General features: G+C 34.8%; 3 protein-coding genes and 1 long non-coding RNA gene across 10 annotated transcripts in view; 1 reads left to right on the forward strand and 3 right to left on the reverse strand.

The window, feature by feature from the left end:
• Positions 1-677: 677 nt before the first annotated feature.
• LOC144554231 (uncharacterized) lies at positions 678-3,918 on the reverse strand. The gene is made up of 6 exons (XR_013511571.1): positions 3,835-3,918; positions 3,272-3,390; positions 2,833-2,954; positions 1,605-1,627; positions 971-1,285; positions 678-895 (listed from the first exon to the last, which is right to left on the reverse strand). It is a non-coding gene; the product is annotated as an uncharacterized LOC144554231 (long non-coding RNA).
• Positions 3,919-6,612: 2,694 nt separating this feature from the next.
• On the forward strand, positions 6,613-7,047 carry LOC144554503 (DNA mismatch repair protein MSH2-like). Its single transcript, XM_078302816.1, has one exon. The coding sequence runs from the start codon at positions 6,613-6,615 to the stop codon at positions 7,045-7,047; it is 435 nt and encodes a 144-aa protein (XP_078158942.1).
• A 51-nt stretch (positions 7,048-7,098) lies between these two features.
• Positions 7,099-26,938, reverse strand: part of LOC144554504 (putative disease resistance protein RGA3) — a 32,931-nt gene continuing 13,091 nt past the window's right edge. The window contains exon 2 of the mRNA XM_078302817.1: positions 7,099-10,901. Coding sequence (XP_078158943.1) covers positions 7,099-10,901 — 3,803 coding nt within the window. The remainder of the gene's footprint in view (positions 10,902-26,938) is intronic.
• LOC144554222 (putative disease resistance RPP13-like protein 1) lies at positions 18,257-26,159 on the reverse strand. 7 transcript variants are annotated; one of them, XM_078302546.1, is made up of 7 exons: positions 25,748-26,159; positions 22,191-24,940; positions 21,456-22,084; positions 21,059-21,152; positions 20,307-20,444; positions 19,747-19,832; positions 18,257-18,494 (listed from the first exon to the last, which is right to left on the reverse strand). In XM_078302546.1, the coding sequence occupies exons 1-4, from the start codon at positions 26,100-26,102 to the stop codon at positions 21,131-21,133; spliced, it is 3,756 nt and encodes a 1,251-aa protein (XP_078158672.1). In that variant the 5' UTR covers positions 26,103-26,159; the 3' UTR covers positions 18,257-18,494; positions 19,747-19,832; positions 20,307-20,444; positions 21,059-21,130. The 7 variants fall into 7 exon arrangements, with proteins under 7 accessions (XP_078158672.1, XP_078158670.1, XP_078158671.1 ...); XM_078302544.1 differs by having other exon boundaries at positions 19,747-19,961; XM_078302545.1 differs by lacking the exon at positions 18,257-18,494 and adding an exon at positions 19,203-19,443.

Here is a 26,938-nt window from a genome sequence, read left to right on the forward strand (position 1 = left end):
TAGATTACATAAATCTTTATTTAATACCACTTCAAGGTAATTTGCAGTTCAGCTTAGACTAATCCAATAGAAAACCTGGTATTATTGTAACCTTACATGAAAAGAAACAAAAGCGCAGAACACATCCTAACTGAAGACAAAAGGAAAAGAAACTAAATGATCATTCGAACTAGAGTTCTAATTTTGTACAACTATGAAACATAAAAAAGACAGTAAATGAAACTAAGAAACCGCTATTTCTGATTCAGTCCAGAACAGAACACTTAATTAGCATGGTACTGCATTCACCACCAGTGCCAAAAACATCAATTAAAACAGCCAAGTTAATACTTTTTCAGAGAACATTACACTTCATGGAAAATTACAAATAAGCCCACCAAATGACTGAATTCCAACATTAAGCCCTGGTTCCGTCACAGAGCTGGAATTTTATTAAGAAACAGAGCCAACAAAACAAAATAATTATGGATTGATTATCATAATGTTGGACTTTGTTGATGCATAAAACACAATACTAACTGAGCATTCAAATAAACTAATATATAAAATAAACACAAGTGCAAAAAAACAAACATAACATAATACACAACAAAATACTAACAATCCAACAATCCAACATAAAAATACTACAGGTACTGAGATGACATAAATCTATACTACAGGTACTGGGGGGTAAAATGCAATCGCCGGCATCCTCCTCCTGTATGATGTCTATGTGCATCGTGGGCGTCGGTGTCCCGAAAAATGACTATGTTGCTACATGCGCAAAGTATTGGCTATGCGATTCGCCTGAGTCATGATCATTGGCCCTCGGGGGAAACATCAGTGGTGCGATCTCCTCTTAACTGAACCATGGTATCTCTTTACAGAGATCCTCTAGGGCCTCCTGCATGACCTACATATAATATATTATTAGCTGTGATATTCGATAACTACTTATTTGAAAAAGTAAAATTTTGTTTTATGTTACCTGTGTGATTTGTGCAGGATATGTTGGATATTCTGGTCTTGCCTCTGGTGCTCCCTCTTCGTTGTAGTATGCATTCCATCCACACATGGAGTACAACCAGCCTTGACCCGGATAAGGACCGCCATCCGCAGGGGCATCTGGCATCAGTGTGCTACGTTCCTCTCTAATGACCAGAGGAACAAGACGCTACCGGCACCATGCTAGTCACCCTTCTAAGCTGGCATGCTCGACGCTGCCGGCACCATGCTTGAGTTGGGATGTCCCTACTTTCCTCCAACCCTTTGTAATGACCAGCTTAATAGCGTGAGCACACACCTGCAAATTAAAAAGTACAGATTAAAATTAAGATACATTTAACATATGAATTTGTAATTTGTACAAATTAAGGCATTTACCTAGGGTCTGGTAACTCTGAACCAAGTCTGATATTTTTAAAACCTAAATTTTGGTGTTTGGGAAGCAAAATACTAGGTCCGGTAACTCTGAACTAACTCTGGTATTTTCAAAACCTAAATTTTGATGATTGTCAGTTCACAAACGTGGAGTCGGTACTAGTAGCACTTGGTTTTAAGAAGTGCCTTTTTCCAATTGAAAGTGCCAAATCTGTTGAATTTAAACCTCTTTATGAAGCTACCTCAAAATGCAATGTACTGTTGACTGAATGAAGAGAGCCCAAGTTCAGGTCGAGAGATTTCAAGCTCTAGGTAGGATTGTCAGAGGTTCAAGCAACCCTGTTCGAGACCTTCTTTCTAATTTTGACCTCACCTTGGGTTCACTCGGGTCTCTGATTTTCTATGTTGATTTACTGGTAGATAATAGCAATTATGGGAATTATTCAATCGAGAATTACAGTTTGGATTGGAACATGAGGCTGGATTCTGCTGCGGTGCGTGCATTAAATGTATTTGAGAGCAAGACTGACCAGAACAATAATTTTAGCTTGTTCGGTCTAATGAACTGTATCTGTACTGCTGGTATGGATAACGGCTCCTGAATCTGTGGCACCTACAGTATATACCAATTGAGGCTGGATTTTTGTTTGTTAAATCAGTACAACAGTATAATACCTTACTATTGGCACCGGCAGTGTATGCCAAATTAGCGAATACTGATTTTGGATGCAAGAGGATTCATTTGGGAAGTTCACTGCTATGGTTGAGATTACCATAGATCTCTATAAAATAGATAACAGAGAGTATATGATCTCACCGAGCTATGAGACAGCTAGCTTCACTGTCACACACGATCCTTCACCTTCCCTGCACCTTCATCCTGCACGACCCTCCACTGTCACGCATGATCCTCCATCTTCATTGCACCTTCCGTCTGGCTTGACCTCCGTCACACGCGCCACCCTTATTCAGTTTTCTGGTATTCTGGTAATATGGCAAAACAGTTCAGTACCATAATAACACATGTCGGTGCATATAAACGGGTACTAGAATAACATCAAAACGAGAACATCACGTATTGGAGATATGTCAATGAGAAATTTAGACTATGAGTACATATGATAGTTGATGTACTTTCCACTTTCACTTTTTTAGTTTCTCAAATTTCCACTTACTAAAGGGAATTTAAAGTAAGGGGCAAAATTGTCAATTAGATATTTTATTAATATTAAATTGAACTTTTTAGTGAAAAAAATCAAGAATGGGTATATTAATAAAATAGTTATATTTAGATGGGGAAATAACTAATTTTCAATTTTGAATGGAGAAATATCTAATTGAACAAGTTATATTGGGCTCAATGGCATATATCTAAATTTCTCTAAACCGTAAATCCTACAAGATAAACAAGCAAGATGCACAAACAAATTGAAAAAAAGAAGAAAAGAATTAGTGAAAGGGGATCAGAACCAGTAACAAGGCAACTTCTTATTTCCCAATAACAAAAGGATTGCAATTTAAGCTGATCCAGCTCCTCTCTGTTCACCACCTTCCCGTTTAGCTTCTTTATCATCTCGAGGGCTGTCAATCAACTGCCAATGTAAATTAGATATGACATGCTGGCAATCATCTTGAGGGCTGTCAATCAATAGAAGTTGTTTGGTCCGGTAACGACCAAATGTATTATAGTATTGGAAATCACCTCTGTTTCTTTTTTTTTTTCTTTTTTTTTTTGTCTTATTCTGTAACTTGGGTAATTTTTTTAGGCTTAAGCATGGAATTCCAAAAAATTTACCCAAGATAGTTGGTACTGGTTTTAGTACTGGTTGGGTCTGCTATTAATAAATATGTAATCAAATGTCTCTAGCTTCTAAATAATCTAATATATGTATATCTTCAAGTGTTGTACCCAGACCTCATCATAAGTGATGTTGTTTCTTGGGCACCAGTCTCATCAGAGGACAATCACCAATGGTAATATGATGTCTGAATTGAACACTTTCAGCAGCAGGAGAGATGCATATGTTCCTACAGTTTTCAGTTTTATTAGGCTATGAAAACCTTCCAACACAGAAATCGTACAAACTTGTGTTTAAGCCCCTCTGACAAGAAGTATTTTCCACAATTTTGCAATTTATAAAGATAGACCCTAGATGTTTTCAAAATTTCACAATTCAGTTCATGGAGATTGTATCAGAAAATACCAAAAAATAAAAATGCTTTGTACAAACAAAATATAAAGCTGGTACAAGGTTTATTGAAAAAACAGATTTATCATTTAGAAAATCCATTACTAAAAAAATGGAAAGCTGAAACAAATCAGCAAGATTAAGCTCCTCTAATCAAAGTAAAACTGTAAAAGTTTCACCTTATTTACCATCTAATGTGTTATTCAGTATATGAACAGATTTAACAAGTCACAACATTTACATTGTAAATAATTAAAACATAGATCTGTGTTAAGTATCGTACCTTCTAATTTTAAGAATTGATGGTATTTCTACTAAACCAATACAGACTGCCAATCAGAGCTCAGTCATGAGCAGTTAATCCCCCACCTAAAAGAGTTAAAAAAAAACCCAAAGAAAATTGTTATAGTGCGGGTACAGAGCGGATATTGTTATCAGCTTCCTAAGAAAATATCCAATTTTAAGAAAGTTGATATTCTTTTGTTGCAAGAAATTATTTTGACCTGTCAATAATTTTTTTTAGCAAATCAATATTTAAAATAATTTACCTCCCGAATTTTTTATGTATAGAATTTAAAAACAAAATAAAATTCAAAAGGTAGCACAAAGATGAAAAAAACCCAGAACTTAGCAGAATTGCAACCTAGGTCTGCTTTTATCTTTTATTAATTAAATATAGACAAATACAAAGTAGATGTTATTTTGTGGACTATGTTATTAAAAAAAAATGTATTTTTGCAAGATTTTATTTCACCTCTTACACACTTTTATTTAGTAATGGGTAAATAGCAAAATAGAACGATGGTGCCATCTCCTCGAAACTGAACCATGGCACCTCTCTAGGGCCTGCTGCATGACCTACATAAAAATAATATTAGCCATGAAAAAAATTAAAATATTGTTGTTTGCTACCTATGTGGTGTATGCGGGATATGCTGGATGTGCTGGTCCTGCCTCTTGTGCTCATTCCTTGTTGTGGGATATGCTGGAAATGCGCATTCTATCCACACATGGAGTACAACCAGTCTTGATGCGGGTAAGAACTGCCATCTCCAGGGGCATCTGGGATCGGTGTGCTATGTTCCTCTGTGTTCTCGTTAGATGATATTTCACGCCAGTTGGGCGGGTCAGTGCCCTTCAGCATGGAGACTAGTCGCCCTTCTAAGCTCGCATACTTGACACTACTGGAACCATGCATGAGTTGGCATATCCCTACTTTTCTCCAACCCTTTGTAACGACTAGCTTAATAGCGTAAGCACATGCCCTCATAACCTGCAAATGAAAAAAAAATACAGATTAAAATTAAGAAACATTAACATATGAATTTGTAATTTGTACAAATTAAGGCATTTACCATGCGAGTAAGGCATTTGTAATTTGTAATTTTACGAATTAAGGCAACATACCTGGGTCTGGTAACTCTGAACCAAGTCTGATATTTTTAAAACCTAAATTTGATGTTTGGAAGGCAAAATACCTAGGGTCTGGTAACTCTGGACCAAGTATGGTATTTGTAAAACCTATATTTTCGTGCCTAAATCCTAAACCCTAGATTTGTACAAATTCTAATAATTTATAATATTTAATTACTAATAAAAATGAATAAAAACATATTTGTAACACTTTGCAAAGTTGCTCAGAAATGGTTTGGGAGAGAGAGAGAAGTGGAAAGTGAAATTTTGAATTTTTTTATCCTAAAACCGCCTGTATTAATATTACCCCTTATTTATAGAAATCCCTACTGCTGACATTGCTAGCAGTATTGACAATAAATGCTACTGCTGCCAATGCCAGCAGTAGGAGACAAATCGTATCACTGTCAATGGCAGTATGGTTATGTTTCGATATTTTCCAATGTGATGTTATGTTTGAGTTTTTGAATTTTGTTATATTATGAATAAAATTTTCGATTTTCTTGGAGCTGTCATGATCATTTTGTCTATGAAATGTTGCTGCATTGGATTTACTTTAGATAATTTGCACAGATACGCTTAGGTTGAGCTTAAATTTTGAAATTAGGGGGATGACTGGTTGACTATGCTAAATTTGACCATCTGATCAAACCAGAACCTTGATCCCACCAAGCTCTTCAGAGGAAGATTGACACTCTCTACCTCAAATCGATCCAATAAGCCATCAAGGAAGTTCTCAGGATCTTCACAGGCATTGTTTGTGAAAGTATTTCTCTCAAGAACAAAATTACAAATGTACTGGTACTCTCGATGCTATCCATCTACCATATCATCAAGAACCTGTGAATCCAAATTCCTTTGTTAATATGACATTGGGTTGCATACAAGTAAGCCATCAATCAAAACTTCAGCTTGGATCAATCAAACAGAAGAGAACCCGCTATTATTGTAACTTTGCCTTAACAAAAATTTGAACTGCTTTGGTTCAATTTTCAACCAACAATAAAACCTAGGAAATTTAGATATATGCCCACCATAACTTGTTCAATTAGATATTTCCCCATCCAAAATTGAAAATTACTTATTTCCCCATCTAAACATTATTATTTTATTAATATACCAAGTTTTATTTTTTTGACTAAAAAAATCATATTAATATCAATAAAATATCTAATTGACAATTTTGGACCTTAATTTAAGCTATACTGTTATTCTCAATCATTTCCAGGCTCCCATCCTTCAATATTTGTAAATTTGAGAAATTAAAATGTTGAGTCAGCAACTCAGCATAGCTAAATTTTTCAGTGATTGTCAGTTCACAGATGTGGAGTCGGTACTGCTAGCACTTGGTTGTAAGGAGTGCCTTGTTCCAATTGAAAGTGCAAAATCTGTTGAATTCAAAGATTCAAACCTCTTTATGAAGCTACCTCAAGATGCAATGTACTGTTGACTGAATGAAAAAAGTCCACGTTCAGGTCGAGAGATCTCGTTCAAGCTCTAGGCAGGATTGTAAGATGTTCAAGCGTGCCTGTTGAAGACCTTCTTTCCAATTTTGACCTTGCATTGGTTCACTCGGGTCTCTGATTTCCTAGCAGATGATAGCAATTATGGGAATTATTCAATCGAGAAGTACAGTTTGTATTGGTACATGAGGCCGGATTCTGTGGCAGTGCGTTCATTAAAAGTATTTGAGAGCAGGACTGACCAGAACAAGAATTTTAGCTTGTTTGGTCTAATGAACCATACCTATACTACTGGGATGGATAAACGGCTCCTGAATCGGTGGCACCTACAGTATATTGCAATTGAAAATAAGTATGTGTTTGTTAAATCTGTACAGAAGTATAGTACCTTACTTTTGGCACCTACAGTATATACCAAATTAGTAAATACATTAGGGAAGTTCACTGCGATGGTTGAGATTGCCATAGACCTCAGTAAAATAGATAACAGAGAGTATGTGACCTCACCGAGCTATGAGATGGAGCTAGCTTCTCTCAAGAATCAACCGTCCTTCATCCCACATGACCATGCACTGTCACGCACGATCCTCAACGTGCATGTAACTGAGTACATAAATTGAGTTTTGTGTTACCTTAAGAATGCAGGAAGAAACCAATAGCTTTTAGACTTGCTAGAAGTAACTGAGTACATAAATTGAGTTTTGTGGACCCTTTACCTGATAGAAGTAGCTGTTTCCCTGTGTACCAAAATCCATCCTGCGGCAATTACGAATATCAACCATCTCCATCATGGGTTGTGACACATCACCTGTAGGGAACTGCGTCTGCAACCCTTTAATTGCTGTAAGGTTCACACACTCACTGATGATTAATCGCCGAAGTTTGGATTGTGGTAAAAGGTGGATTTCAGGAAAAAGGCAGTCAACTATCTTTAATTCTTTCAGTTGATATGGAACAGTTAAAACCTCGTTAAATTGGGGACAAGATTTAATTGCAAATTTCTCAAGTAATGGGAGATCTCCTTGCAGAAATTGAAGTGATATGAGCTCAGAACATCCCTCAAAAAAGATGTCCTTGAGAAATGGTACGTCCCCATCCATCCAATGAACCAAGGACAGCTTTCGACAACCAAAGATATGAACACTCCGCACCATAGATTGTGAGGAAAAAAAGATCTCACGAGTACCACAAGATTTTATTTGCAGTTCTTCAACTTCTTTTGGAATTTTTAGGAGTTTCAACTGCGGACAATCAACAAATTTTACTAGTGGAAGAGAAATTGTGTCCCCATCCTTCCATTGAACTGATATTAGCTCTGGACAGTTATGGATTTCTAACAGCTGACACCTTGATGGTAAAATGATTTCACGAATACCGCAGTGGGCTATCTTGAGCGTATCAAGTTCTACAGCTGGGATGGCCGAGAAAATCCTTAATTTTGGGCAATTAAATAGCGACACTCTCCCCCGTGAAACATTTTGAATCTCAGATTGAAAATCACTATTTCTTGAATCCATCTGCTTCTTTTCTTCCAGGATGGCTGAGAATATCAATAATTTGGGGCATCCAGAAAGTGAAATACTCCCAAGAAAAGATAAGTCCCCAATTTTGTAATAAATCGAGAGAAGCTCTCTACAATCAAAGATCGAAACCTTTTGAAGTTTAGATAGTGATGAGAAGTTGATTTCTTGAATGCCACAATCTGATATATGCAGCTGCTTCATTTCTTGGGGGATGGCCGAGAGCATCGACAAATTGGGGCATCCAGAAAGTGAAATACTCTCAATAAAAGGTAAGTCCCCACTTTTGTAATAAATAGTGATCAACTTTCTACAATTAATTATTGAAAGCCTTTTAAGTTCAGAGTGTGCAGAAAAGTTTATTTCTTGACAACCACATCCATCTACCTCCAACACCTCAACCTTTTGTGGAATAGTTACTTCCCATAATTTAGAGCAATTATTTATGGTGAGTTTCTTAAGGCAGGGTTCATCACCTAAATTGAGCATGTTATTGAATGACGAAAAACTAACTAGAGGTGCAGGTTGCTTGGACAAATCATTTGCAAATGAAAGCCCTGCAAGAAGTTCATCTTCTACATTTGTAACAGTGTTACAACTCATGTATATTTTGAGAGATTTGAGATGTGGGAGTTGATCCAACAATGGAAGCAAGAAAGTAAGCTCCATATGGAAGTGCAGAGTTAGAGTTGTCAGCTTGGACATCAATGATCTATCAAGCAACCAATAAGGAAATCTTCTTCCTCTGTAATTTAATATTTCAAGCTCTGTGAGGTTACCATGAGGTTGGAGGCTTTCAAGTACACCTTCCTGTATCTTTTCATTATTCTCAATCTTTGCATTGGTACTTGAACTGAGAGCTATGTTGAAAAATGGATATCCGTATAGCCATCTGAAAGAGATTTTGCAAGGAATATCGACTTCCTCAAAGCTTAGAATTAACTTGTGTAGATTTGACTTTGATACAAGATTGGCTTCTCTAGAGTGCTCGATATTACCAACGTTTTTGAGCCCTGAGATGGACATCAACCCACAAAGCCTATTCATATCCCTTAATTCTCCCAACCCCCGGGTCATGTCACTTCCCATGACTTTAAATTTCCCATTTAACAATACAAGATTTGTTAATTTACCAATTCCAGATGGCAGGTTACATACAAAATCTTCAGATAGTTTTAGAACACGTAGGCTTGTTAACTGCTCTATGCTCCTAGGCAACTTTTTGAGTTTCCTACAGAGTTCTAAGGATAATGTATCTAGATTTTGAAGTAGGTATATGGATTCAGGTAACTGCATGATTTTACTACTACACAACTGAAGAAACCGAAGGTTAATAAGGGATTTGATGTTTTCAGGTAACTCTAGAATATTATGGCAATTAATATCCAAAGTTTGAAGGTGGTAAAGAAGACATAAAGATTCTGGAAGGCTTTCTATCTTATCATCTTTAATAAAAAGGTAACGCAAGTGCTTCAATGCGCTGAGTGTGTCTGGCAACATACAATTCCTCAACTGAAGAGCTCGCACATAAGTAATTTTAGAGAAAATGACAGAATCATCTATGTAGTTTCTTGGGCATTCCCTTACATATGTTCGAATAACCTTATTGTTGAAGGATGCTAAAAAATCTGACAATTCATGTTTCTTGGTTAAGTATAGGTGGTTTATTTTGTATGAACTATTCCATAGATTGTCATTCTCTAAAACAGGCTGGTTTATTTTTTGAGAAATGGATCTTGCTAGATCATGTATTAAATCATGAACGTAGCATTTATTGTAATACCCAAAATCAATGAGTGATCTGCCTTGCAATTCATTTAAGTACTCACTTCCTATTTCTTCTAATGTTTTCTTAGTTCTTGATGAATTGCTATTAATGTAACCTTGCGCCATCCAGAGCCTAACCACATGGTCTCTATCAATCCGTTTACCTTTCGGAAACATGGCTAAATAAACAAAGCATGGTTTGAGATGTAGCGGCAATTTCTGGTAACTTAACTGTAATGGGGTAAAAATTTTGCCATTCTCATCTATTTTGAATATATCACTTTTCATAATTTCTCTCCATTTCTCTTCATCCATGTCATATCGTAGAATGCCTCCTAGTACCTTGGTAACCAAAGGGGAGCCTTTGCACTTCTTTACAATACAATGACCAATCTCAAGCAAATTTTTATTTTCACTTGGCTCTCCATTGTGGAAAGCAAAATGCTTGAACAGAGACCAACATTTTTCATCAGGTAAGCACTCCAACTGAATAGGAGATGTTGTCTGCATGATTTCAGCAACCGAGGTATTCCGGGTTGTTGTCAATATTTTTACAGTTTTACCACCTTTTAAAGCAACCTGAAAGTGTTCCCACAGTTCTGTATTTTCATTCCACACATCGTCTAGCACGAGAAACAAACTAACATGGTTTATCTTTTCCTTGAGAATATCTTGCAGTATGTTTAGCTCAGAAATCTCACAAGCTGTTCTGTTGATTGATTCAATTATTGCTCTTGTCAGGTGTACTAGGTCAAAATCCTCAGAGACTGACACCCAAACTCTCTTGTCAAACAACTGCAAGAACTTGGAGTCATTGTAAACGAGTTGAGCAAGCGTGGTCTTGCCCAATCCGCCCATCCCAATAATTGGAAGAACCGTAAATTGTGGATCATTTAAAGGGTTGAGGACACTAATGATGTTCTCCTTCTCCTTCTCTCTACCAAAAATAGCTCTCTCATCCACATGAGAGCTGGTTGGTGGCCGGGTTTCTGTACTGATAACCAGCCGGGTCCCATCCTCCTCCCTCAAATGAAGATCCCTACGAGCATTTGAAATCTCTTGAAACCTTTGTGTTATACCCTTGATCTTCTCTGCCATGCCATCTGGAATCATGACCTTGGTAATACTAAATGAATAAGAAGCAATGGAGGATGATGTGTACATCTCGGCAAATTTTCTCTTAGTCCCTGTAGAATTGTATATTAAACTTTCTCTTATTCCCCATGTTTAACTTAATTATATATATATATATGAGTGAGTCTATGGTACTATGCATATTACGATTTGGCACCGTGCTACGGCTCTATATTCGAGTTTTCTAATCCTAACGATCGATCTGAACCGTTCATCTTGTTCTCCATATTAATATGTATTTGGAGACCAAATTTTACATTTTTTTGAAATTTTTTTACTATTTTTTTAGATTTATTGAAAATCACTGCTTTTAGATGGGCCAGAATTTTCAGATCTAGTGATTTTCTAAATATCTAAAAAATAAGTAAAAAATTTTTAAAAAATGTAAAATTTGGTCTCCAAACACATATTAATATGGAGAACAAGATGAACGGTTCGGATCGACCATTAGGAATTGAAAACTCGAATATAGAGCCGTAGCACGGTAACAACCCGTAATATGCATAGTACCATAGACTCACTCTCTATATATATATATATAGTAAGGCTTGGGTGCTATGGATAGCATAGAGGCCTCCCGTGTTACGGCTCAATATTCGAGTTTTCAAAATCGAAACGGTCGATCTGAACCGTTCATCTTGTTCTCCATATTAATATGTGTTTGGAGACCAAATTTTACATTTTTTGAAATTTTTTTACTATTTTTTTAGCTAGGTAGAAAGATCTTGGCCAACCTCTATATATATCTCCATTCTATTATTAGGCACGTTGGGTGTCCGATCCGCCAACGGCTACGATTGAGAGATGAAACTTCGAATTTGATCTCAGCTCTCCAATTACATATTTTGTCTTCTTTTGATTAAATGCATCTCTTTTATGTATAGAAGTCTAAATTTAGTTAAAAACATACCCACCACATGTGCTGCCACACGATACGTTACAATTTAAAATGAACAAATTCTGAAATATAACTATATATTTATTTGTTTCCTTATTCCTTTATTTCCATATTTTTTCCTCTTCAATTGAGAAGACTCCACCTTCCATTTTCTTATTTATTGTTTCCTTCTTCGTTTCTATACGAATCACAATGAAAATCATTTTTTTTTAATTTCCTTATTTTTCTTTTTTTGTTTCTATACATATTGGTGTGGGCAATTTAGAATATATTTCCAATATATAATATATCAATGTGTGTATGTGTGTATGTGTGTATGTGGGTGTATTCTAAATTGAAAACAAAGAAGAATATAAATTGGAACTTGTGTGTGAATATATATTTTTCTTATAATGTGTGTGTGTGTGTGTGTACATCCTATACATACAAACGATAACACTTTTTATTTATGTTTTTTGATATCATGTTATATGTTGATATTGAATTGTTGTATGATATTTGATATTATATTTGAATCGAGATATTATTTGATATCATATTATATGTTGATATTGAATTGTTGTATGATATTTGATATTAGATTCAAATCGAGCTATTATTTGATATCATTGGTACTTAAAAATAAAGAATCATGACATCATCAAATTGTTATCAGAGATCACGATTAAAGTTAATTAAAAATACATAATCATATAAATTTTCTATTAACATGTGTTTTAATTTTTAGATAATTATTATTTTCATTGATATATTTGTTTCTTATAATATGTCTCCGTTGCAACGCACGGGTATAATACTAGTATATATATATAATGGCTAAGCTCAAATCGTTTGTTCCTGGACTCAAGAACAAATGACTCGGTACTCCAATTTCCAAAGTTCAAATGGCTGATCCAAATCGTTAGATATTTAATCTATATTAAAATGTGCTTGTAGACAAAATTTTGTATTTTTTGGAATTTTTTTACTATTTATTAAGATTGTTTGGAAATCGCTGTTTCTATTAAAATTCTGCACCATAAAAAAATAGCGACTTTCAAACCATCTTAATAAATAGTAAAAAAATTCCAAAAAATATAAAATTTTGTCTCCAAGGACATTTTAATATAGATTAAACATCTAACGGTTTGGATCGGCCATTTGAACTTTAGAAATTGGAGAACCGAGTCATTTGTTCCTAAGTCCAGGAACAAACGATTTGAGCTTAGCCATTATATATATATATATAGAGGTTGGCCAAGATCAAAGTGGTAGTTCCCGAGCTTTGGTGCTACCAATTCATTTTTCAATTTTCGAAGTTCAAAATGTCGATTCGAACCGTTCAAGTTGATGTCTATATTAAAATATACTTGGAGACCAAATTTTACATTTTTCTAATTTTTTTTACTATTTATTAAGCCACTTAATCTCTGATCTAACGGTGGCTTAACAAAACAGTCAAATTAGAAGGCACCGTTGAATCAGCGATTTTCAAAGTGGCTTAATAAATAGTAAAAAATTCAGAAAAATGTAAAATTTGGTCTCCAAGCACTTTAAAATAGAGATCAACTTGAACAATTCGGATCGACGTTTTGAGCTTTGAAAATTGAAAAACGAATTGGTAACATCAAAGCTCAGGAACTACCACTTTGTATATATATATATATTTATATATATTTATATATATTTATATATCTATATGAGGAGGATTCCAAATTCATACTAAAATATAATTGGTGAAGAAATTTTATAATTTTCGGAAATTGTTTACTACTTTTTAAGATAGGTAAAAAATCACTGTTTTTGGACAAAATAAGTGCGCTAAATTTGCCAGGTTTCCGTACACTAATGAAATAGTCACCGGACATTTCATTAAAGTACCAAAATATTCAATTAGAAATGGGGCACACAGCGTACCATTCTAGGATCAGAAAATTTCATTTTGAAATTAAATAATTAGGTTATCAGGTTTTAGTTCGGCTAATTTCTATTTGGAGTCAAGTTTGAACTTTGAATTGAGTTTCATGTAAAGTCAGAATTGGAATTGGAAAGTAATATACCACCGTCCCTATGGTAGGCCTCAATGGATGCATCTCCGCTGTCGATGATGGTTCTCAGCACCTCATAGTAGAAGTCGTCGAGCACATCCTCTGCTTGGTAGGCCACACCTCTCAGCTCCGCCAGCCAAAGGTGAACAGATCTGTCATGAATCTCTCTCTCTTCAGCGTCCTGTTGAACAGCCTGAATCCTGGCAAGCATCCAACTAAGGTTCTCCAAATCCTCTCTAACACTGTTGTGTTGATCGGAAAAAGGGGATGGTGGATCGTGCTTGTGCAAAGTGGAAGTGGTGCCTCGAATGGCATCCAGGAGCTTGGTGGAGAGTGATTGGATGGAAGAAAACAGTCCGGACGCCATGAAGTTCAATTGAGCTGAATTGAAACTCTCTCTCTCTCTCTCTCTCTGGTTGCTAGACTAGACTTGGGAAAATTGATTTAGAACTTATTTTCTCCAGCTGAGTCAATGGAGTTGGTAAGCAACCAGTGGGTTTATTTACTGTGGGCACACTCCCATATGGCAACTTGATAGAATACGACAATTGTGCATCGCAATATGGCATTAAACAATGCTACAAAAACAATCAAACTTGGATTTGATTGTTCCAGTCCATCGGACCTAACTTGGATTTGATGATTCCTATCGAGTCTGTCCGATTTACTTTATGATCCGTGCTTTCTTCTTAAATATTCGTACATATTTGTTTTAATATTTGTGCATATCAACTACGCACGGATTGTAAAGCGAATTGGACAGATGTTGAATCTATCAATCCCAAAATTAGGTCAGACTACTCAATCCACTTCCACCGGTTGCATATATTCCGTCACGTATAATGTAATATTACATTTATATAAAATGCTTTCTCACAAAATGATATCTACAAATATTAGGAAGATTATAACTATATACACCAACAACTAATTTCCATAACCAAATATCTAATTTAAAAAAAAGCTGATATACTCTCATTGCTAATAATATTATTTTGACCGGTCAATAAAATTTGTTAACAAGTCAATGTTTTAAACAATTTATCTCCCTATTTTATGTTTATAACATTTAAAAAATATATATTCAAAAGGTAGCGTGCTGATGAAAAAACTCAAAACCTACCAAAACTGCAACAATTGAATTAAAAGGAAATGTAGTTTTGCTTGATTTTATTTCGCCTCTTGCACGTTTTTATTTAGTATTGGATAAATATAAAGCATTTTACGATTGTTAAGAAATGATAACGTTAATTAAAAGAATAATGTTGAATCACTAGTACAGAAAATGTGATCATACATGACAAATTATATGTGGATGCGACAAATTTCAACATTAATAGTATATAATGGGAGGTGATGCTCGCGGGAAAAAATGCTCCAACATACACATAGGGTCTGAAAATTTTGTATTGTGTCTGAAAGTCACGATTATTTGCACACGGATTAAAAATTTTGAACCGCATATGGTTGTACAACTTCATACACAGTCTTTTATTAAATAAGCATGTATGCTTTTGCTCAGTTTCCAAACACGGTCTTTTATTATATTAGCTGATATGAATTAAAATTAAGAAATAAAAAATATATATATAACGAAGGGCAACAAAAATAAAAATTTATTTTGGAATATTTGTTGTGCAATAATGCGTTAGTTAGAATTATGTCAAAGCTCATAACAGAGCTACACCTAAATATTGTGTTATGCAAATTATCTGAATCCTATTTTATAATATTATAATTGTGAATAATATTTAAATAAGAATAAATATATCAATATTATTATGACCATTTCATTCTTTTAATGGGAAGCATTAAATGGTAAATTGTTCTCTAGTGGTCTCAGGCAAGACCATTAATAATATAGTTCTAGGTCTAGGTCAATAGAATTTGGTGGTTGATTGTGTTGGCCCATTAATAATATAATTACAGATTGACCCTTAGGCCCAAAATTGATCAATTTTGGATCCTGACTTGGTTTTTACCACTGGGAGAGAACCACAAGTCCATAAAAAATATTTGTAAATAAAATTGAGGATTACTTTGTTGGAGCAGTCAATTGTTTTTTGGGCTGCTAAGACATTGTTTGCGCAAGGCAAGTATCACTCATTGGAACAAAAATACAAATTTACCGGTACATGTCCATGGAATTAATATCACCTAAAGTAGCTCAAATTTTGAGTTTAGATCTGGACCATCAGAAGATCTGAATTTTTTACGCAAAAATACAAATTTTGGCATGAAGTGCATTCGACCTAGAACTAGATTGACCCGGATTATAATCGGAAGATCTGAATTGGAACTCAAAATTTGAGTTACCTCCATCACAGAGCCGGAATTTTATCAAGAAACAGAGCCAACAAGCAACATATAAGATTCATTAAAAAAAAAAAAAAATCATTGAAACAAATGGGTTAAGATTCTATAATTATATACTTTAACATCAATTAAACACGGGGTTGCAGAAAATGCTATCTTGATTGAAACACATAATTCTATTCTTATTTTCACTTTCAGCCAGCCATTTTGCCACAACAATTTAAAACTAGAGAGAAATTTTGCAAACTAACCAATATATCTAATTGAGGTCACATCTAGCATGGTCTGAGAGAGGTGTTTAACAAAGAAAGCAACCCTTCTATTCTCCGCATCCACAACCGCAAAAATACAATTAAAAAAAAATCATTTATTCATTCTTCTTTTTATACTTCTTTTTCAATGGCTATGTTATGTATCTTTGGCTCTCTCCTGTCTACTAACTTTACTTTCATGTCTTCTTCACCTAGTACATACGAACACAACCATGTAAAAATCATTACTTGCATGCTCAGTGCTGACACCCATTTTTTAAATACTGACAATAATGTTGTTTAATTTCTCGATTGAGTCATTGCCGAGCTCTATTGAGCATTTGATCGTGGTTTCAACATGAAATATTAGATAGTACAATTTTAGTGAACAAATCTGGTACAAATGCTGGATTGAGTGAGGCCTTAATCAGTAAATACGAGTTCCATTTAATGAAATTGCAATCTCAGATCATTACATATAACATTGTACTTGTTTAGGCAAGTCCTCCGTGTACCTGTTTAGGCAATACAATGATTAATTACTACAGAAAAAGGTGGGCGTAAACTATCTGAGATCATTTGCTTCAAAGTTCATGACCCTGGATCAAAGCAAGAATGTCATGTACTCTAGATTAAAAATGTTACCAATATATAACCCCTGGCAGCACTTATTCAACACAATTGTCAAATTATCTGATATGAATAATGATAGTAGCAATAATTTCCACATGCAAATAACCAAAAACAAAATTAAAATCAATAATTTTTTAAAAATTTTATACTAACTAGTCATAATTTTTGTACATACCATTTATGAAATATTCCAATCCAAATTAAAGCCTAACTAGTGCCAGTTGTCTAGTCTTCATAAAAAGTTGATATGTCTAGTATGTATAAAGACTTGATATATTAGGCATAAATTAAGACTTAAACACAAGTATAAAGACTTGCACATGCCAACTAGCGGCAACTCTAAGTCGTTAGTTGAGAAATATGACCGGAGATAGAATCTGAGATGCAATTATCACCTCCCTTTAAATTAAGGGGTTTGTTACAAATATAAAGATAAAAATATATATGTACAATATTTGATTATCGATTTTATGTTAGCTATATATATAGAAATATGACTGTTGCTAACTTGTGAAGTGCTCTATACTAATAGTTGCACACATCGAGAGGTCTTGCCACAATCAATCTTTGTATTTATTATCCCACAACTATCATTAGTGTTAATTAGGAGAGTGGTAGTAGATAAAACATTATTTTCTGGACTACGACATAAGACCAACTACAATTGGAAATGGTAAACATTATAACTGAAGTTAAATCACATTGCATCTATTTTTTATATAAATATATATTGGTCAATTATGCCAAATACGGCAATATGAAAAAATAGACACAAATAAAATAGTTTGAAATCGATAATGACTGCGAGACCGTCAAATGATTAGTTTGACAGACTGGACAATTTCTGACAGTCCAACAAAGAAAAATGAAAACTGAACAATTAACAAATGGTATGCTGCATCACCAGTGCCAATAATATTAATACAGCCAAGTTAATACTTATTCAAAGCAAATTATACTTCATGGAAAATTGCAAATAAGCCCGCCAACTGACAGAATTCCAACATAGGCCCTGCTTTCATCACAGATCCGGAATTTTATCGAGAAACAGAGCCAACAAAACAAAATATAAGATTCATGATACAATTTATTTTTTCATTGAAACAAACGGTTTAAGAATCTATAATTATGTATACTTTACCATCAATTAAACACAGGCCGTTGCAGAGAATGTTATCTGGAATGAAACACATCATTCTATTCTTATTTTCACTCTTAGCCACTTGATCAGTTTACTAGGCATTTAATGGTACCATTTTGCCACAGCAGTTCACACCTAGAGAGAAATTGAAGAAAATTCTTGAAATTTTGGAAACTGACCAACATCTCTAATTGAGGTCATAACATCTAGCAGGGTTTGAGAGAGGTGTTGAACAAAGAAAGCACCCCCTCTATTCTCCACATCCACAACACAAAACAAAATTAATTAAATCATTCTTCTTCTGATACTTCTTTCAACTGCTATGTTATGTAGCTTTGTCTCTCTCTTCTCCACTAACTTCACTTTCATGTCTTCTTCACCTAGTACATACATACATACACAACCATGTAAAGATCATTAATTTAATGCTAGTGATAATGTTGTTTAATTTCAGGATTTAGTCATTTCCGAGATCTATTGAGCATTTGACGCCTTAATCAGTAATTACCAGCTCCACTTAATGAAATTGCAATCTTTGGAGTGAGGCTATGGTACTATGCATAGCGTAGATTGGTCCATACTATGTATCAATATTTCCTTTTCAACGTCTTTTACGATCGATCTGAACCATCTAATATGATGTCCATACAAAAATGTAGTTGTAAATCAAATTTTATATTTTTTAGAATTTTTTTACTATTTTTATTAGATAGGTTGAAAATCACTTGATTTAAAAATTCTAGACCATTCAAAAGTAGTAGTTTTCTATCTATTTAAAAAAAATAGTTAAAAAATCCTAAAAAAATGTAAAATTTAGTCTGCAAGTACATTTTCATATAGAGATCATGTTCAACAGTTTAGATCAACTATTTAAATTTTGAAAGCGAAGAAATTGATCCATAGTATGGACCAATCCATGCTATGCATAGTACCATAGCCTCAATTTGCATTTTGCTCAATAATTTGCTAATCCCACTCAATTTGCAAAATTAGGTTTGATAAGCTACTTAATTTGCTAAATGGTCTGTCCACTCGATCATCGTGAAAGAATAAAAATAAACTTTCTATGTTAAAAGTATTACTAGTCAGCACAATCCCATTGAGATTTATAAAATGATCGAATAAAAAATTGGATCGAAATAGAACCAGTGTTTTTAATTCTGTAAAACTATCAAACATAAAAAGACTCTAAACGAAACTAAGAAACCGCTCTTTCTCATCACAAGAAAATTATACTACATGGAAAATTACAAATAAGCCCACCAAATGACAGCATTCCAACATTAAGCCCTGCTTCAATCACAGCGACCCTCACAGCGACCCCACTATCTAGAGAGATGGAGCATGAATTTTATCATGAAACAGAGCAAACAAAACAAAATATAAAATTCATGATACAATTTTTTTTTATTGAAACAAACGGTTTAAGAATCTATAATTATATATATGTTGCCATCAATTAAGCACAGGCCATTGCAGAGAATGTTATCTGAAATGAAACACAAAATCCTATTGTTATTTTCACTTTTAGCCACTTGATCAGTTTACTAGGTATTTACCAGTACCATTTTACCACAACAATTCAAAAGTAGAGAGAAATTTAAGAAAAGACTTGAGATTTTTGAAACTGACCAGAATCTCTAATTGAGGTCATAACATCTTGCAGGGAGAGAGGTGTTTAACAAATAATGCACCTTCTCTGTTCTCCGCATCCACAACTGCAAAATAAAATTATATGAACTCTTCATTCATTCATTCTTCTTCTGATACTTCTTTCAAATGCTATGTTATGTAGCTTTGGCTCTATCCTGATATCATCCTTTCCACTAACTTCACTTTCATGTCTTCTTCATAGTACATACAAACACAACCATGTAAAAATCATTAATTTAATGCTGAGACCCATTTTTTAAATTCTGTCGATAATGTTGTTTAATTTCTGGATTTAGTCATTTCCGAGCTCTATTGAGCATTTTAGGTGTCAACATCAAATATCAGATAGTACAATTTTAGTGAACAAATCTGGTACAAATGCTGCATTGAGTGAGACCTTAATCAGTAAATACCGGCTCCACTTAATGAAACTGCAATCTTTGGGGAGCACTGAATACATATTTATATATGACAAGTTTAGACGCCTTTATTGTAATTTCTCTATGTCCTTTTTAAAAAAAAAAGAAAAAAAGAATTACTAGCTGTAGAGAAATTCTCTAGTGGTCTCAGCACCGGCAAGACCATGTCTTCCTATCTTTGTCGTGGTGCTTGATTGTATGGGCTCATCAGTTTGTGGGTCTAATCTCCAATCAATTGCTTTAAAAGAATGCTTGACCCTGCATCAAAGCAAAAATGTCATGTACTGGATGTTACCCATATATCCTCTGGCAGCACTTACCCATATATACCCTTAGAAAAAGTGAATATCAGTTGACTCCTTAATTTAATTCACTCAAGTGTGCAATAATATCCCCTTTAGTTTAATCCAAATAACTCAAAAAGAAGGAGGTTGTAGAAATATAAATCAATATGTTGCTCAGTTGTACTATCAGCTTAGCAAATTACGTCTAATTTCAATTCAAGTTATCAAAGAGTTCTGCTACCAAAGATTATCTTAAATCATTGATGTCCGCTGAATCCACTTTGATAGTATGTAATTATGTTAAAGTGTAGGTTAAGCTAAATCTGCCTGATGAGTAACAACTATAACTGCTGATTCATCTTATGCTTTTTACTTAATTTGTTTGAAATTCTTAAAACTCCTAATTAATACATATTTTTATAATCACTGAACTCTTCATTCTATAAAATTTTCAAGAATTATTAACATATTTCTATTTTATGCCATGGATTGCATAAATTAAAACAGAAAATATCATGCCCATTCCTTGCATACATTAAAATGAACAATATTTATCCAAAGTTCCAAAAGTCTTGTGCATGGCCTTACCAGCATATTTAATATTTAGTTGTTACTCCAGCACTTTCCTGTTCTGCTTCTTCTCTATCATCTTGGGGATTGTTAATAGGATTCAACACTGCCACTGAAAATTAGACATGACATGCAGGTAAGCCACGATTGTTCTAGAGAATTTTATGCTGGATATCAGTATAATAAAGTTTTGTGGTCCTATAACGACCATTATAGTTCTAGGAATGGAAATCACCTGTTTTTCCTATTCTATATCGCTTTTGTTTTGTCTTTTTCTGCAACTAGGGTATATTTTTGTATGCTTTATGAATTGATCAAGGCTTAAGCATGGAATTCCAGAAAATTTACCCAAGACGTTGGTACCGGTCGGGTCTGATATTAATAAATATAATATAATTTATTTTAAATGTTGTACCTAGTCCTCATGTAGTAAGTGATGCTGTTTCTCCGGCACCAGTCTCTCATTAGAGGACAATCAACAATGGTAAAAGAAGGCCTGAATTGAAGGCTTTCAGTAGCAGGAGAGATGCTTATGTTCATACAGTGCAGTAGATTCACAGTTGTCAGTTTCATCAGGCCATGAAAACCTTCCAACACAGCCAGCCTTGGGCACTTCATTATCACAAGAACCTTGAGAGAGCTCGAATGGTTTTGAACTGATAGCAACGGCAAGGAGCTTAGCATGTCACAATAAATCAGTTGAAGGGACTCCAGTGATAGTGGTAGTGTTCTATCATTCCAATTGCATAACTCTGGACAATATGATATGCTCAAGCGCTTGAGGTTGCTGAGGTTCACCAACCCTGTCACTGATATGACCTTTGTGCACCTCATAATCTCCAGTATCACCAACGAAGCCAGATTTAGAATTACATGTTGACAGTTAACTCCAACCGATGGTGCACATGTTAATGATTCCACTTCTGGAAAATCTTCTTTTGTTAAGAATAGTTTAACCTGATTTTCTAGAAGTGAAATCGTGGAATCTGACAGATGGATCTCATTATTCCCAGATAAATTCAACTCTTTAATCGTTGTGTCTCTCTGTTGAATAAGTAAAATAAATTAGCGTAAAGAAGGTAGAGTAATGAGTAAAATAGAGTGTTTAAAAATTGTAGAGAAATGAAAAAATTATAAAATGCTCATCTACCTGGTAGACACATCTTTCTCCCAAATATAATATGGGACAGTCATAAATATCAACACTAACTTTTCCAACAGAATGTAAGCCTCTGTCCATCCAATTTATCGAGGTTAGCTCTACACAGGTTGAGATAGTTAGGATCTCACATACTCCATGTAACATGATTTCCCGAAAGCCACACCTCAAAATTGTCAAATTTCTTATTACTGATGGACATGTTAGGAGTTTCAATTTTGGGCAGTCTGCAAAAGTAACATCCGTGACGTTCTGCGGAATTGTTGTGATTTTCCATAATTCTGGGCAATTTTCTAAAACGAGCTTCTTAAGACAAGGGAAGTCACCATCATGTCCCTGCCACTTCACCAAATTGAGCATGTTCCTCAATGAGAGCACTTCAAGTGATGGGTAACTAGATTTCTTGGGCTGCTTGGAAGAATCATATTCGACCAACAATGAATATGTGCTAGGCTCATCTCCCACATTTCTAACACTAGCTTTATATGATATATCCAGATACTTGAGATGTGGTAGTTGACCAAATGGTGGTGAGAAATTAGGCTCAGTACAGAAGTTAAGAGAGAGATTTGTCAGTTTGGGAAGTAAAGGATTAAGCAACCAAGAAGGAAAAACTCGCCCTTCATAATTTAATATTGCAAGCTCTGTGAGGTTACCATGAGGTTGGAGGCTCTGGAGTACAAAATTATGTATCTTTTCATCATTCTCACTCTTTGCATTGTTTCTTGAATGGTCTGTTAAATGGAGATGGAGTGTATCTCCGAAACCAATCTCATCCATACCACAATCTTCATGAAAGTTTAAATATAACTTGTGTAAATTTGGCTTTGATGGAAGATTGGCGTTCCTGCAGAATTCCACATCAATAATGTTTCTGAGCCCTGATATGCACAACGATCCCCTAAGCTTATTCATACCCTTAAGCACTCTCAGCCCCCCAGATGGCATGTTGGTACGAGATCTAGGTAAATCTAGAATGTGTAGCCTATTTGACTGCTCTATGCCCCTTGGTAACTCTTCGAGTTCGCTAGAGTACCTTAAAGATAATGTGTGCAGGTTAGGAAGTGGGAAGATAGATTCAGGTAAATGGTGGATTTTCTTACTGTTCAGCTTAAAGTACTGAAGGTTACTAAGGTTTTTCATGTTTTCAGGTAACTCCTTGAGAAAATGGCACTCCAGAACCAAAGTTTGGAGGTTGTATAGAAGGCATAAAGTTTCAGGAAGCACTTCCATTTCCATATTTTCAACAAAAAGGTAGCGCAAGTGCTTCAAAGTGTCGAGTGTATTTGGCAATGAGCAATACCACAAATGAAGAGCTCTCGCACAAGCGATCTCAAAGAAGATTGGAAAGTCAAACTCCTCTGACCAGTATTCTTTTACAAAAGTTCTGATAGACCTGTAGTTGTTGGGCACTAAACCCAATAATACATCTTGCGTGGTGAAGTACATATGGCATACTTTGCATGGACCATTGTATTCTTGGTCATTTTCTAAAACTGGCCAATATGCCTCTTGAGAAACGGATCTTGCTAAATCATGTATTAAATCATGCAAGATGTACTCTGATAAAAGCCAATGATTAACAAGTGATCTACTTTCCAATTCATCAAAATACTCGCTTCCAATCTCTTCCAATGGTTTCAAATTTCGAGTATTGCCATTAATATAGCCTTGTGCCATCCAAAGCCTAACCACCATGTCTTTTTCAAATGTTTTATTCTTCGGAAACATGGATAAATAAAGAAAACATGGCTTTAGATGTTGTGGCAATTTCCGGTAACTTAACCTCAATGCTGGCATAACCTCTCCCGTCTCATCTATTTCTGATATATCACTCTCCAAAATTTCCCTCCATTTCTCTTCATCCATTTCATAACGGAGAATGCCTCCAAGTGCCTTTATCGCCAAAGGTGAGCCTTTGCACTTTTTGACAATACCACGACCAATCTCATACAAATTTACATTTTCACTTGTCTCCCTATTGCCAAAAGCAAAATGCTTAAAAAGTGACCAACAATTTTCCTCGGGTAAGGAACTCAATTGAAAAGGTGATGTTGTCTGCATGATCTTAGCAACTGAGGTATTGCGAGTCGTCGTCATAATTCTTACAAATTTAGCACCAAGAAAACCAACTCGAAAGCACTCCCACAAATTTCTTTTTTCATTCCACACATCATCTAGCACGAGAAACAAGCCATGACCACTTATCTTTTCCTTGAGAACATCTTGGAGTTTGTTTAGCTCATAAAACTCACAAGGTTTTTCACTCACCGACTCCACAATAGCTTTGGTTAGCCGCATTAGATCAAAATCTTCAGATACAGATACCCAACATCTCTTATTAAACAACCCATGAATCCTGGAGTCATTGAAAACAAGTTGGGCAAGTGTGGTCTTACCAAACCCGCCCATTCCTACAATGGGAAGAACCATAAATTGTGGACCATTTGAAGGATGCAAGAGACCAATGATCTTCTCCTTCTCCTCCTCCCTACCAAAAATAGCTCTCTCATCCACATGAGAGCTGGTTGGTGATCGGATTTGTGGACCAATAACCAGTCGGGTCCCATCCGCCTCCCTTAACATAAGAGCATGGCGATCATTTGATATCTCCTCAAACCTCTCTGTAATACACTTGATTTTCTCAGCCATTCCACTTGGAATAGAGATCTTTGTAATAAAAGATGAAGGAGATGCAGGGGCTGATGATGGGTACTTCTCTACAACTTTGCTCTTATTCCCTGTAGGAGTTCAAAAAGAAATCTATAACGAATTCACATGTAGCAAATGCAATTAGAGGATAAAAAAAAAAAAGAGGCATTTACCACAACAATTAATTATTAAAAAAAAATTTGGATAAAATGAAAAGGGTAGTCCTATATCAATAATTATGCCAATAAGGATTGTACCCTTTACCTAGTTGAAGTTCAACTGGGTAGTGATGTATGGAGATAAATGTAAAACATCTCCATGCAGTATGACAGTCTTTCAGACTGTTGATCAAACAGATTGTGCTCAACAATAAATACAATGAGACATAATTATTAAAAGGGCATATTTTACCATTCTAGGCTTTGGAAGTTTTCCATTCAGATCAACCTAATATTTAAGGTTTTACTTTTAGGTCAGCTGGTTTCAATGATAAGTATTGTGATCCTGAGCTGTCTGACACAATATTTTGAAGAAATCAGGAATATCTTGAGGAAGGTCTGCTGGATTTTCTCAATTTAGGGAGGGATTTCAAGTGAAATTAAAAATTGAAGATATAACATATGTACGTGTGTGTTAGTTTATCTTACAAGGTCAAAGCAGCAATGGCAGCTGTATCTCATCATCTTAACACTTAGACACTATTGCCATTAAATTTAAATATAAAACAGCTCAACTCACATGAGTTAGCATACATATATGAGAGACAGTACGACAAAAGAAGTGTGCTAAAAGTCACCGGACAATTCATCGAACAACTTGTGAGCAATAATGGAAGTACCAAATAAGATACTTAAGTAAGGGGCATAAGGTACCAAAAGATACAATTAAAAGCATACCCTCATCCCTATGGTAGGCCTCAACAGCAGCATCACTGCTCTCGACGATGGATCCGAGCACCTCGTAGTTGAACTCGTCCAGTACATCCTCTGCTTGGTAGGCCACACCTCTCAGCTCCTCCAGCCAAAGTCGAACAGATCTGTCATGAATCTCTCTCTCTTCAGCGTCCTGTTGAATGGCCTGGATCCTCCTAAGCATCCGACTCAGCTTCTCCAAATCCTCTCTGACACTTTTGTGTTGGTCGGTAACAGGGGATGATGGATCCTGCTGGTGCGAAGTGGAAGGGGTGCCACGAATGGCCTGAAGGAGGTTGGTGGAGAGGGATTGAATGGAAGAAAACAGTGCTGACGCCATTAAATTTGCGAGTTGAATTGAATTGAAACTCTCTCTCTCTCTTCAGTTTCAGTCTCTACTCTGTCACTAGTTTAAGAGAAAGAGTGAACACAGAGAAGAAGATAAAGAAAGAGTGGTCAAAACTAATTTGTATTCTTGTTGTTATCACCGTTTACACGCTACAGCTTTATACATATAAAATGCATACAGTGATCACATAACTAACTAATTCAGTTAAGAAAATAATGTTTGACTTTGTCAACATCTCATTTGTCTTTTGTTAATATTATTAAGATTTATTTTATTTTATGGAATAGTTTATTTTATTTTTAAATTAGATAAATGTTAAACAAGTAAATAAGTCTGTTCAAGTTATAATGCTATAGTATATATATAAACTAGCAATTTAAAAAAAATATATTGACATGCACTTTCAATTGTCTTTAATTAAATATTTAATATTTTATTTTCATTTTCTTTTGTGCATTGTGTGATCATCCAAATTATGCTATCTGATTATGCTTACACATGATAAATTTTAAAATATGGATCTCAACATAACTAAAAAAAATACAATTAAAAAATAACTCCCTAATTTACTAGTTTCCACCTACAATACTACTAGAAAAATAAAAAAATAATTCTTTAACAAGTCAATACTTTTAAACAATTTCTACTGATATTTTTATATATAGCATTTTAAAAAAAAATCAAAATGTACCACGCAGATGAATAAGATGAAATCTAGCTTAATTGCAACCTAGTTCCGCATTTTATCTTATGTTTAAAGGTAATACACAGATAGATGTTTTTGTTTTGCGCCCTATGTTATTAAAAAATTAGAAAAAATATCTCAC

Source organism: Carex rostrata, chromosome 5 (assembly GCF_964058835.1).
Source record: "Carex rostrata chromosome 5, lpCarRost1.2, whole genome shotgun sequence".
NCBI classification, from domain to species: domain Eukaryota; kingdom Viridiplantae; phylum Streptophyta; class Magnoliopsida; order Poales; family Cyperaceae; genus Carex; species Carex rostrata.